Source organism: Danio rerio, chromosome 18 (genome assembly GCF_049306965.1).
Source record: "Danio rerio strain Tuebingen ecotype United States chromosome 18, GRCz12tu, whole genome shotgun sequence".
In the NCBI taxonomy this organism is placed as follows: Eukaryota; Metazoa; Chordata; class Actinopteri; order Cypriniformes; family Danionidae; genus Danio; species Danio rerio.
This window is the reverse complement of record NC_133193.1, coordinates 18,340,859-18,355,288: the sequence shown is the minus strand read 5'-3', so window position 1 is coordinate 18,355,288 and position 14,430 is coordinate 18,340,859. Positions and strand designations below refer to the sequence as shown.

At 35.6% G+C, this 14,430-nt stretch overlaps 1 protein-coding gene and 1 long non-coding RNA gene across 2 annotated transcripts in view; one reads left to right on the top strand and one right to left on the bottom strand.

Annotated features, from left to right (window-relative positions):
* LOC137490729 (uncharacterized) overlaps positions 1 to 10,454 on the top strand; it is a 25,187-nt gene extending 14,733 nt beyond the window's left edge. The window contains exons 3-4 of the long non-coding RNA XR_012394008.1: positions 3,084 to 3,254; positions 10,334 to 10,454. This is a non-coding gene — a long non-coding RNA (uncharacterized lncRNA). The remainder of the gene's footprint in view (positions 1 to 3,083; positions 3,255 to 10,333) is intronic.
* si:ch211-242e8.1 lies at positions 17 to 14,430 on the bottom strand. Its single transcript, XM_073929948.1, has 11 exons — positions 13,913 to 14,430; positions 10,326 to 10,436; positions 8,573 to 8,683; positions 8,256 to 8,366; positions 7,691 to 7,804; positions 7,399 to 7,515; positions 4,793 to 4,984; positions 4,364 to 4,520; positions 3,060 to 3,248; positions 1,221 to 1,965; positions 17 to 989 (listed from the first exon to the last, which is right to left on the bottom strand). Exons 1-10 carry the CDS (start codon positions 14,193 to 14,195, stop codon positions 1,764 to 1,766), a joined length of 1,587 nt encoding a protein of 528 aa, XP_073786049.1. The 5' UTR covers positions 14,196 to 14,430; the 3' UTR covers positions 17 to 989; positions 1,221 to 1,763.

The following is a 14,430-nucleotide window of genomic DNA, read 5'->3' as shown; positions in this document are numbered from 1 at the left end:
TAAAGGCACAAGGAAAAAGACTGAAACACCAATTTATTACAAATGAATCAGTGCATTTAAAGTGCAAGTTTTACAGTAAAATTTTAAACTAACAAATGGCTCAATTTACGTTTATGGGTCAAAGACAAAAGGTTTTAATGCCTCAAAAGAAATAAAAAGCATAATACAGCTTTGAATGTTATGTTTACCCTGTACATTAGAATGTATCTAGAAGTTTAATTTATTCATTTTTCCTGAGCACAAGTTATACTTTTTTACCATCATTTGTGTATGAGTGATACTATGGGCCTTATCATACACCCGGCGCAATAAGGCGCAAGACGTGTTTGGCGTGATTTGTTGCTATATTTAGACCAGCACAACCATAATTTTTACGTTTTGCATCACGTTGTTTATTTAGCAAGTTTACGAATGGAAGATGAGACTTTGATTGGTTTAATGCATGTTATGCTCAAAACACATCTATAACTAGGCCCACACGGAATCTGCATGCACAGAAATCCACAGATTTTTAGCCCATCGTTGAGTCTATTTATTTACTTTTGTAAATGTGTGTAAATTTATATTAATTTAGTTTTTAAATTAATTTCAGTATTATTATTGACTAATATGGAAATGTTCATATGATTTATTTAGAATAGAGTAGGTAGTAGGTAGTTGTTCTAACTGGATTTGCATTGTAAAAAGTTGAAAAGTTGTTATTTTTTTATTTCATATATAATGTTTTTAGTTACAATACTCCCGAAATCATTCCGCATGAATGCACAGATTTTTTTTTCACAAAATTCTTCACAGAAATAGCAAAAAGTATTCACAGATATCTATAACTCATTAAGAGAATAAGCACAACCCTGTTAGACCATGTGTCAGGGTGCAGAGCATATTTTTCCATCTATAAAATAGCAAAAGTGGATTCAGACACGCCCTTAATGCGCTTCAGACTTTGCGCCTGTAGATCGTTAAAATAGAGCCCTATAGCTTAAATACCCCTTAAATAAATCAGTCCAAGGCACTCGAGTAAAGTGAAAAAATTAAAAAGCCTTTATTCACATGGCTAGAGGATCTAGCCATGTGAATAAAGGCTTTTTAATTTTTTCACTTTACTCGAGTGCCTTGGACTGATTCTTGTTGCAGATTTGATGAATCCCTTACCCAAAGAGCACCGACCATACATTTGAACTTACCCCAGAGCGCTTTTTGTTTTGTTTTTTCTGAAGTACCCCTTAAATAAATCTTGTTATTCATAACGATGATTTTGAATGTTCAGTTTCACGAAAGTATTTAAAAATGCAATAAAGTACACTTTACATGCATTTAATATGCATCATGTTTTTATAAAATCACTTCAGGTAAATTTAATTAGATGTAGATGCCAAAATATGTTTCATCTTTGACCCATATACTACATTTTCACAGTACATTATGAATATAAGATAATGAAAATGAGTGGTAGTTGGCCATTTTAAGCAAAATTCCTGTGCAAAACAAAAGGATTTTGGTTAATGTTTGGTTTTACTTTTCTACAACATCATCAAAACCTCTATTTACAATTTGGTTGGGTATCTTTAGTGCTGTTATAATACTCAGGAGGATCACCCCAAAATGGAATATTTACAACATAGCAAATATTAAAAGACATCTTAACCATTGAAAATATCAAAGTGCTTCTGGTTTGACTCTGCCCCTCATAGTTGTCCAGTGTTTTCTGTATTGTCTTGTCCACATTCAGTGCTGCTGATGAGAAAATGGACTAATTGTTGTATTTATGGGTGAGTGACAGAAGCGGCGTGATGGGTTTTGTTTTTGGGAGGTGTAGCAATCTGTACGTAAACTGGGTTGGTAGAAGAACTCGAGGGGTTTGGCTCAGTTTGAACCCTCTGGAAAACGAGAGCTGGGTAGATCTGGCTGTTGGCGGGGTATGTTGGGTAGGAAGTATTAGGGCTTCTCAGCAAACTCTCCTGACTCCTGTGTAGAAAGCAGCAGCTTAAAATCACAGAATGTAAAGCACATCTCATTTGTGTTATTTCTTTACGTCCTCCCACATATTACATAATAGTAGAAATGTGGTGTGGTTGTAGCTTGTGGGCTCAGTTTGTGGGATTCAGTACACGGATATAGACACAAGGGAGGCTACTGATGATTTATTGTACACTGTAAAAAATAATTATTGTACACTGTTTTTTGTTGGGAAAACATAAAAGAATTAAGTTAATATTTTCAAATTCAAGTGGATTGAACATAAAACAAAAAACCTTCAAGAATTGTATTGTTTCAGCTCATTTTAAATAAGTAGTTTGAATAAACAACATCCATCATTTTTTGAGTGTACGGTTTACAATACATCAGCTTTTTTATGTGTAATGGAAATAAAGTACTCAAAATACTTGAGTTAATGCTCTTTATCTGTTTGTGTTAGATGCCAATAACAAATGTATTTCTCAAGGCCATTTTCTCAAAATGAGTTTTATTTTCCCGCACCACAAATCTCCACTCTAGCTTAAATACATCAAAATGTGGTTTTATTTATACCCATATTGTTATTTTTGTACAGAAGGATATGTTTATACATATTTAGCATTATTATATACATTTTATTCAAAATTTGTTTTCAATTATGGGTTGTTAAAAAAAGATACCCAAAATCCCATCTGTAAAAGCCTTTGACTTTTAACAAAAATGTTGAGCCAATGTTCGTATTTTTAATGATTAAAATGTATTTCAAATGATCACATATTTAATTAAATCTTGCCTCATTTGTATATTTAAGCAGTACATTTTAGAAACCTTTAGAAAATGTTTACAATTCTTAAAATATTCAAACAACAAGGGAAGTAAGTATATGGTAATAGTTATTAATTTTTTTCTTATCCTATTCACCTGTTGTGCCTTACCTTATGTATTTTACAATGCAGTTCATTTAGTGTGATTTAAAGTAGGTTTCAGTACCTTCTGATCCTTCAGAAATCATTGTAATAAGCTGATTTGCTGCCCAAGAAAGATTTCTGTGACTTCTCTGTAGAAACGAATCTACTATTGGAACAATAAGATGACTTTCTTACCGCTCGTAGCCTCTGTTCTCATAGGATCTGATAACCTCTGAATAAACAGGACTACCAGGAGGCAGCGGTCGGTCGAGACGCTGGGACAGACTGAAAAGTTTTGGCGGAGGAAATGCTTCCCAGTCAAGATGCTCTCTTTCCAACCAGGACGGGCTTCTCCGAGACCTGGAGCTCCGTGTTTCTCTTCTCCTGGAGGTAAATGAAGACAGTCGCAAAACGTTTATTACAATAATTGTTTACATTTGAAATTTATATTCCATGTTGTCTTTTAACATTAAATATACTTACTTTAATACAGTTTTAAAACAGTATATTTGCTATGTCAATAGAAAAACAATTCTAAGAGGGTCAATTTTGGTGTCTTTATCAAATTAAATTTACAAAAGTGAGATTATGGTAATATTAAGCATGTTAGATCAAAGTAAAGCATCAACTTTAATGTTTAAAAAAGCTTTAGTGAATATGCTATTTTAGTGGGTGTCTTTTTAGATCATGATAGAAGTGTATGACAGTCATTATTTTCTGTTCAGAAAATTAAATATATAAATGAAAGAATGCATGCATGAATGAACCAGGACTTGTTGTAATGGGGAAAAACGAAGGCTGTATCACATTATTTAATTTTGATGCTTTTCAACTTACAAAGCAGTTAAATATCAGGTATTTGAACTTAAATTGCATTAATTGTATTGCATTAGGTTTAAAATATCTGCAGAAGACATTGACATTTTTTTTAATAAAACATTTTAAAGTTATTAAAATAATGCATTAGGAATGTCATTAACAGCCTACTTTTAAAATTAAATAATGTGCAGTGCACTAAATATAATAGATTCATATAAGAACTTTAAATGTAAAATGCATTTATTCATTAAAATCTAAGAGAAACATATTTAAATTAAGACATTTAAAATAAATATAATCTTTTTATCATATGATATGAAATCAATTCAGATTTATAGTTCCACCTTTAAAGAAATACTCCACTTTTTTGGAAATAGATGCTAATGGTTTAATCGGATTCAATGATTTATGCTAAGCTAAAAGTGTTCCTTCCAGTCCTCGTGATTTTCTGAAGTGATTCAAAAAAGGTCAAACTCAACTATAAAACTCTGGGTTACTTGTAAAATAAGCCTATTTCCAAAAAAAAAGTTAGGAAGTTTGAGTTTTCCTTAAATTTGACTATTTTATGGAACCACTATATATTTGTTTAGGTTTTTTAATTGAATAAAAGATCACTTTTTATGATTTTGGTTGTTTTCAATAAAACCTGTAAGCGGTAAGGTTATTAATTATGAAAGTACCTGCTCCTGCCTGTGCGATGCTTTTCCTTCTTTTTGCTAATGTGCTCTTGACAACAGCATACGATGAAGCAGACGGTCATGACGAGGATGACCACCCCGCTTACTACTGACACCAGTAAAGCAATGCGCAGACCCTGGTCATTTGGCCGAGGGATACCTGAAGAAAAAAATAATGTTGGTTTCACCAAATATTTGTTTTATCAATAATATTTTTTTATATTTTTATTATTAAAAATACCTAAATGTAATCTTTTAAGTTTTAATATCAGATATTCATTAACATTAATGGAAAATTATCAATAAAAACAAGACATTTTTACTTTAAAAAAAGAATAAGTAATATTTAAAATATATATTTATATATTTTCTATTTTTAATTATACATAAGTTATTTATGTATTCAGAAAGATAATTGTATGGCTGGCCTACTCTCACAGACTGGCAGGTAGTTGCTCCATCGAGGGACGCCTGAATGCAGGATGCATGTGATTTTCTCATGACCAACCAGCTGGTAGCCTTCCTTACACCAGAACACAAGCATTGAGCCCACAGACACCCCTGTCCCGTGCTCCACGTAGTACGAACCCCGTCGTGGAGGAAGCACAGAAATACACACAAGTCCTGTAGGTACACATGCACAAACAATAGTGTAATCTTATTCAGTAATTCGAACGGAATCCAAAATTATGCATCATGAAGTCATCTGTGGAAATGATAGCCACTGTATTATTAGTATGTTCAAAAAGTTTTGCATATGCTATTGTTTTTACTGCTGCATGCATCTTGCTGTCATTACTGCAGGCATGTTTTCCCTCACTGTGAGACGTTACTCTCTATATCCTGTGGTGAACCACAGTACATTTGATTATAAATGTGTCGTTTGTTTGCATGGTGCTCTAAGAGTATATGTTGCTCTGAATCAGTGCCAGTATATCAGTATATCCAGCCTGTTTTTCCATCCCAGCTCACTGTCAAATCCTCCACCAGCTCCTCCTGCTTTTGGAATAGCATCTGATTAAATAAAGATAAAGGCCTTCATCAAATATTGATTAAATCCACGCTGTGTTCCTATCATAAAGAACCTGCGAAAGTGCACTTAGGCCATCAGCAGACATGTTAGACCTTTTTAAGCACAGGTGAGAAGACACTATCTATCTATCTATCTATCTATCTATCTATCTATCTATCTATCTATCTATCTATCTATCTATCTATCTATCTATCTATCTATCTATCTATCTATCTATCTATCTATCTATCTATCTGTCTGTCTGTCTGTCTGTCTGTCTGTCTGTCTGTCTGTCTGTCTGTCTGTCTGTCTGTCTGTCTGTCTGTCTTTCTGTCTGTCTGTCTGTCTGTCTGTCTGTCTGTCTGTCTGTCTGTCTGTCTGTATGTCTATCTGTCTGTCTGTCCATTCGACTATCTATATATTTTTCAGTCTGTCCACTGTCTGCATATACATCCTCCCACCCATCCATCCTTCCATGTATCCTTCCATTTATCTGTCTGTCTTTGTGTCTGTCTGTACATTCAACTGTCAGTCCATCATCCATCCATCTTTCTGTCCGTCATTGTGTCTGTATGTACTTACATCTGTCCATACATTCACCCAAACATCCATCTGTCCATTCTTTCATGTATCTGTCCATCTTTGTTTCTGTATGTCTATCCATCCAATCGTTCATCAGTCCGTCCCTCCGTCTGTCTGTCGTCTGTCCATTCATCCACCTATTTATTTATCCACCGTTCCATCTATCTGCTTATCTATTTCTGTTGCTGTCTGTCTGTCTTTGTGTCTGTCCATATCTTTATCAGTCCGTCCACTGTCTCTTTATACATCCACCCATTTATGCATCTATCCATCCTTCCATGTATCCTTCCATTTATCTGTCTGTCTGTACATCCAACTGTCAGTCTCTCCATCCATCCATCCATCCATCTTTGTCCGTCATTATGCCTGTCTGCCCATACATCTATCTATACATGCACCCAAGCATCCGTCCATTCTTCCATGTATCTATCTGTCTGTCTTTGTATTTGTCCTTCTGTACATCTGTTAGTGTCCATCCATCCATCCATTTCTGTCAGTCTATCCAACTATTTGTTCGTTCCTTGGTTCCTCCGTTAGTCCGTCCACCTATTTATCTATCTATCCATTCTTTCTTCAATCCATCTGTATGCTTGTCATTATCTCCATTCATCCATCCATCGATCCATCCGTCCATCCTTTCATTGTCTGTCTGTCCGTCCATCTGTACGTCTCTATATTTGTGTTTGTCCTTCTGTCCCTCCATCAGTTCGTCCACCTATTTATCTATCTATCCATTCTTTCTTCAATCCATCTGTATGTTTGTCATTATCTTCATTCATCCATCCATCGATCCATCCGTCCATCCTTTCATTGTCTGTCTGTCCGTCCATCTGTACGTCTCTATATTTGTGTTTGTCCTTCTGTCCCTCCATCAGTTCGTCCACCTATTTATCTATCTATCCATTCTTTCTTCTATCCATCGGAATGTTTGTCATTTTCTTCATTCATCCATCCACCGATCGATCTGTCCATCCTTTCATTGTGTGTCTGTCTGTCTATCTGTCTGTCTGTCTGTCTGTCTGTCTGTCTGTCTGTCTGTCTATCTATCTATCTATCTATCTATCTATCTATCTATCTATCTATCTGTCCGTTCGTCCATCCGTCTCTATGTGTTTGTTCCTATGTCCCTTCATCAGTCCGTCCACCTATTTATCTATCCATCTTTCTGCCTACCTATCTCTGTGCCTGTCAGTCAGTATGTCTATCCATCCGTCTGTCCATCCGTCATCAGTCAATTCATCCACCTATTTATCCACCCTTCCATCCATTTGTTTATCTATCTCTGTGGGTCTCTGTCTGTCTGTCTGTCTGTGTCTATTTGTCAATATGTCTGTGCATCAATCTATCTATCTATCTATTTATTATTCATTTATTCAGTCTGTCCTTGTATATCTCTCCATCCATTCTCTGGTGTATCTGCTGCAGCATGTTCAGTTGTATGTACCCGTGTTGTTGTTTCTAGGTGGATCTGTGAAGTCCTTCAGTTTTGGAGTAGTTGTTGTTGTATCAGATGTAGTACTCGCTTCAGAAGTGGTCATGAGCAGAATGGAGCTCACTGAAGCTGTGTGAGAGTGAAGAAAGCACACATCGTTTTACAGTCATGCATAATATTAAAAGAAATATAATTAAAACTATATATTATACATCAGAACACATACAACATACCCAAAGCAGAATAAACATTTACAACAATTGAAAGCTTCTCATCAATGCAATGTGTCTGCAGTCATTCTCACCTGTGTCATGGCTGATGAGTAGATCTGTAGGTTCAGTCTGAAGTTCTGGATTGATGGATTGCTGGTCATCGGTTGGATCAAAGGTTGGCATGAGCAGAATGGGGCTCATTGAGGCTGCATGAATATGAGGATCAGAAACCCCATCATTAGCCCATCATTAATTCTGTTTATTTACTTGAGTAAATGTGTGTAAATATAAATTTATTCAGTTTTTAAATTAATTAAAGGTATATTATTGACTAATATGAAAATGTTAATCTGATTTATGTACAATGCAGTTTGTAAATTAATATTTTCTGTCTTTTAGTAGATTTATTATATGAGAGACTTTCTTTGTTTAAAAAATGAAGTGAATCTAATTGGATTTGGATTTTAAACATTAAATAAAAGTTAAAAAGATATTATTTTTTATTTCACATATTAAGGTTTTAGTTGTGACACTCCCAAAATCATTCCGCAGAAATCTGCAGATTCCTACTAAAGTTTTTCGCAGAAATAACAAAAAACGTCTGCAGATTCCGTCTGGCCCTAACCATGAATTTCTTTCTATCTATGATATTCTTACCTGTGTTGATGCTGGGCAGATCTGCTGGTTCAGTGTGATGAAATGGATTGATTGTGTGCTCATCAGAGCCTGGATCAGAGGTGGTCATAAGCAGACTGGGGCTCATTGGGGCTGTGAGGATTTGAGTAAGTGATAATCAGTTCATACAAGATACACAACAAGATACTGTGGTCATTTTTATATGTTGTTCAGTAGTTTTAATACTTTGATTAAAGGTTTTAATCCACTTCAGATGCTGACTACAATATATTGTAACAGAGAAATTTTTATTTGTAATCAACTGTGAGCTATTTTGGTTTGTAATGCATCTTTCTCACCTGTGTGCTTGTTGGCTGGGTCTGCAGCTTCAGTCTGATGTTCTGGGTTGATTGATTGTTCATCTGGTTCTGGATCAGAGGTGCTCACTAACAGATTGGGGCTCATTGAGGCTGTGTGAATATGAGTAAAGCACACAATCAGTCCACACATAAGTCGCAAGTTCATTGATCCCACACAAATTCATTTATTTTCTTTCGGCTTAGTTCCTGCTTTATCAAGAGTCCCCACAGTGGAATGAACCACCAACTTATCCAGCATATGTTTTATGCAGCGGATGCCCTTACAGCCACAACCCAACACTGGGAAACATCCATACACTCTCATTCACACACGCTTGACACTACAGTCAATTTAGTAATTTAATTTAGCAGCAAACCCACACGAACAAGCCCCACACAAAAATGCCAACTTGTCTAGCTAGGGCTTGGACCAGCGACATATCTTTCAGATATTTTTGAATCTATTGCTGTACAATTTGTGTGGTTTAAAGGGATAGTTTACCCAAAAGTAAACATTACTTCAATATTTACTCTCCCTTTCAAACATGTATGTGTTTTGTTTTCTTCTGTTTAACTCAAAAGAAGATTGCTGGTACCCATCAACCACTAGAGTAGGAAAACAAAACAATGGGTGGCAGCTAACATTTTTCAAAATACCTTTCTTTGTGTTCAACAGAAGAAAAAACTCTAATAGGTTTTGAGAAAGTGAGGAGTGAGTAAATGATGACAAGATTCTTATTTTTAAAAGGCACCTATTTAACCTCTTTTATAAGATGTAAGATAAGACTTTGGTGTCTCCAGAATGTGTCAGTAAAGTTTAAGCTCAAAATAATCATCATAAAATGTATTTTATAATGTAGAATCTCCCAATTTTGATGTCTCAGTACAGTGTAGCTGTTTTTGTAGCCTGTGCCTTTAAATCCAAATGAGCTACTTTTCCCCGCCCACTGCTCTGACGTGCTTGTCTGCTTTTCATGCCTTACGTCAGATAAACAGCAGTCAGTGATAGAGACAGACACGGATGAAGCTGAAATAAGGTCACTAGTCAAAAATAGCAAGTACGTTTATTTTATGTTTTTTGTGGTGGGGTTTATTCTAGCCTTTCTGAAACGATGAGTCTCACACAAATGACGTACACATGCACACATATACGTGTTTACTGACACCATTCGGCCCTGGGGATTATAGTGCTTAAGAATTACATAGCAATTGTACTCTCTTTATTACAAACATGCTCTGTTTTAAAAACGTTTTAAACTTATAAAATTAATATTTGAGGTGCAGCTGATCATAGACAGTTGTAACATGGTTTAATCCCAGTTTCTTTGCAAAAATGTTCTGTGGCCATCCTCCTACATCTTCCTACTCCTACATCACATGGCAGTGGGTGTCAAAATGGGAAGGATTTGGATCCTATTTAAAAAAAGAAACTTGTTGTGTTCACTCCAATATGACAGTGGACACACAGTTCTGTACAAACAGCTTCCAAAAGTTGATTTTCATCATAAGTCCCCTTTAATCAACTATCCTAATAAGTCCTAATACCTGATATTCAAATCCATATGTGTTTTCAAAGTTGAAAACTAGTTTGCACGCATAATAAACTGTGATATAACTTTTTTTTATGACAACAAGTCTTTCTTTATTAATTCTTTTTTTTTTTTTTGAGCAAAAGAAAAAAAAAAACTACTGCCATACATTTTTGAAAATTTATGTCACATATTGCCTCTATTCATCCATCAATCTTTCTCACCTGTATAGTTGCTGGCAGGATCTGCAGCTTTAGTCTGATGTTCTGGACTGACTGATTGCTCATCCATGGCTGGATCAGATGTGTTCATGGGCAGGTTTGGGCTCATTGAGGCTGTGAGTATACCACACAGTCAGTTCATATACAACCAGGGTTTAACATTAACAAATGCGGGTCAATTTTAGCTTTGGCCGATTAGACAGTCACTCCCACTAGCCACTTTGGCTGGTTGAAAATAATTTTCAAATTGTGGTTTTCTTAAAAGCAGGGTTTGACTATAAGGATGACCAATATGCATGCAAATGTGATCTTAGAATCGAGAAACAGCACGACTAACAACAATAATTGCTTTTACGCGAGCAATAGAAAGCAGATGAATACCAATTGAGAGGATAATCACTGGCGCTAACAGCTGATGTGATGCGTGCAACTGTTTAAAGCACTTGTGCACTCCTGTTTCCTTGCTTGAAGCAGCCGTGCCTGGAACGCAACTATGATTGGTTCTCTTTCATATGATTAAAAAAGTTATGCACCCACAGTCTTGCTGCTTTCAAGAGCTCCACATGTGTCTTTTTGTAAGCAGCACCGGTTGCTTTCGCTTTGAACAGATCATTAATTGGCCTTAACCATGTGATCATCCTTTCATCATCACACACAGTATGTTTTTCACCTGCTTTCTTTTGCTTACGGTTTTTGTTAATATGGTCTAATTATAATTTTTTTACAACAACATCACTTTAATATGAGATCAACTCTTCATTTATTTGTAGTTAACTGGTGAACTGAGAGACCTTTAGCGAGGGGGGTTAGGGTTTGATACATGACAATCATTATTTTTAAAAGTCAATTGTTTTTCTTTGTTTTGTTTTTTTAAAGAAATGTTTTGGTAAATAAAAAGTATAGTATAGAGCTATATTTAGCTTGTTTTGACACATTTAAAATTTGTGGCTAAGAAATAATTATTGTTTGGCGTGGTCAGAGATAAATTTGGTAAATCCCTAATTTTGAGTTCTGAAAAGTCATATGAAATAAAGACTAATTGTAATACAACACAACGAAGCCATGGCGCATTTGCTCATACATGACACACAAAATGTGAAATGATTGAGGGGAAGGTGGACAATACACTAAATCTAAATCAAGTAATTTTAGCATGTCAAAGTCATATTTAAGCATATAAAAATTGTTTTCCCAACAACAAAATTGTGACTATTGAAAATGCAGAGTGGCTCGTAACGTTGGAAATCTAAAAGCCACTGTGGCTGGTGATCAAAAAAAGTTAATGTCAAGCCCTGTATACAAGCCATAATCATAGCCCCACACTATATATATATATATATATATATATATATATACCAAAAAACCAATTATGTTGCACAGGTATATTTGTGGAAAAGCACTGTATGAGTCAAAATTCTCCATTTTTATTTTATGCCAAAAATTATTTGAATATCCTGTAAAGATCATGTTCCGGGAAGACATTTTGTAAATCACCTACTGTAAATATATCTAAACTTAATTTTTGGTTACTGATATACATTTCTAAGAACTCAACCTAGGCAAAGTTTAGATTGTCTCACTATTTTGATTTTTACAGACTCTCTGATTCTGTATTTTCGTACAGTTGTATCTTGCCAAATATTGTCCAATCCTATCAAAGTATACATGAGTGGAAAATGTATTTATTCAGTTGATGATGTATAATTCTTAACCCTTGTGAACTTCAAAATTACTGCCCTTTTGTTATGTTTGTGTTTGTTTTTGCCTCATTGACTCCCATGATAATTACATTTTTGATTACATTGCCATTATATGACAGCATACAACAATGCATTCTTGATTGACGAAGAGGAAAAATGTGTCATTTGTACTGTTGATCACCAGTTGGCAACATTAACTCTTTAGGTAGGCTTGTGCAAAAAAAAAAACATTTCTGGCTTTTATATATAGTTATGTAGATTAAAACCGCAGATTATAGTGTGTCTAAATGTTTACTATGTTTTGAGAGCTGAGCTGCTCATTTTGATTTTCTCAGACTTATCAAAGTAAGTGCACAAATGTATCTCTCTCTTTCACACACACACACACACACACACACACACACACACACACACACACACACACACACACACACACGCACACACACACACACACTATACCTCATATGGAAGGTAGAAACTATGTTTTTATGCATTGTAACTGATGATCAACAGTAAAAAAATTAATTTTGAACTTTTCCCAACAGGGAAAACCAAAACAATCAAGAATGCATGATTATATGCTGTCATGACTTTCTTACTTTCTGTATTGATCCACTGTTTGTTGTTGCTTCTCACTGCTTCTGTTCATCATGATTGTCGGATTATGTACAGGAACTGTCATATTATAAAACATGCTGATGATTCAGTGATTGTGAGTCTCCTCCATGATCAGAATTTGGGGCATGGTCCTGTTGTGGAAGAGTTTACTTCCTGGTGTGATAGATTTTCTCTCCAGTTGAATGTAAATAAAACAAAACACGTAGAATAGAGGAAGGCTTTTCCTACCCCCAGAATAGCAAATATTAAATGTTTGGACATTGAAATTGTTGACACACATAAATATCTAGGGGTTGTTATTAACAACAGACACCCAGGCTGTCAATAAAAAAAAAGATTAACAAAGACTGTTTTTTTTTTTCTGAGGAAACTTCCCTGCAGACACAGGACATCATATTGAGGTTGTACCCCAATGTACCCCAACCCTATTATATCTGTTTTATCCTTCTGCATTGTAGCTTGGTACGGTAGTCTGAGTCAAATAAGAACAGGTTGAGTAGCCTGGTGAAGGTGGCAGGCAAGATCATTGGTATTAATTATGTTTTAAAGAGAGCTCAGAGTATGTTATGCACCTCGGATCACCTATTGTATTCTGTGTTTCAGCTGCTGCCATCAGGACATGGTTTTAGAGTTCCTATGTGCAGGACAAACAGAATTAGAAATTCTTTTATAATGGAGGCCATTAGGTCATTAAATGAGTCCATCGGGAGGGAGATGCATCTAAAAATGATTTATTTTATGTTTTGTGGTAATAATTTGGTAATGTCTACATGGAACTTCACCTGTGTTATTATGGCATCAAGCTGCAATTTTAGTTTTACTAAATGGGATAATAAAGTTGAGTCTGAGTCTGACTTTGCAATCTAAAAATGACATATTAATGGAAGTAAATAGGGGCAAAAACAGACACAAACATAAGGAAAGGATAGTACATTTTAGACAAATTGTATTGTTGGATTTTTTAAAAAACTTTTAAAGCATTTTCCCTACAAAATAACATTTGTAACCAAATATCATTCCATTTGCTGAAACAGAGAAATTTGTGGCCAAATTAAGTCTCAAAATCACCCCAGAGTGGATGAAAGCATCCCCAACAGCACATCACACAAGGGTTCATTTCAAAAATGGACACTTATGACTGGTTTTGTGATCCTGGGTAACATAATATAACAAACATATTACATATTAATAACATATTCATTTCATATTGTGCATATTAATTAATATTAACATATTAATTTAGTCACAAAATGTCTCTATCATCTTTCTCACCTGTAAAGTTGCTGGCAGGATCTGCAGCTTCAGTCTGATGTTCTGGATTGACTGATCGCTCATCTGTTACCGGATCAGATGTGCTCGTGAGCAGACTTGGACTCACTGAGGCTGCGTGTGTGTGGGGAAACCACACTGTCAGTCCGCACACAGCCCACCACAAGGACCACACTGATGTCATGATCAAAGGCCCCCAGGGCCCCCAGCAGCACAATGATATAAAAGGCAGAAATGTCCTGAGCTGATCACAGTAGCAAGCTAAGCATCGCTGATTATAATCCATTCATAATTCCACATGAAGAAACATCCCCAATAGCTTCCTTTCCTAAAGGTGAAAATGCAAACTCATCCAATCTCAGTGCATCCAAACTGATGCCCATATCTCCTGAAAATGGCAGCTTCTTCTTTGTGTCTGCTGCTGTATTAAGCGTAGTCTTCCCTGTGTGTGTACACAGCATCTGCTCTGCCTCTCCGCTCGCTGCTGCTGCTGCTGCTGCTGTTATCCTCCAGCATACAGT

Excerpts from the sequence above, each read along its gene's own strand:
- si:ch211-242e8.1 (XM_073929948.1), bottom strand. The coding sequence starts at position 14,195 with ATGGATTATAATCAGCGATGCTTAGCTTGCTACTGTGATCAGCTCAGG. Across the intron at positions 10,437-13,912 it reads TCCTGCCAGCAACTTTACAG|CCTCAATGAGCCCAAACCTG; the intron begins GTGAGAAAGATG and ends GTATACTCACAG. Across the intron at positions 8,367-8,572 it reads CCCAGCCAACAAGCACACAG|CCCCAATGAGCCCCAGTCTG; the intron begins GTGAGAAAGATG and ends AAATCCTCACAG.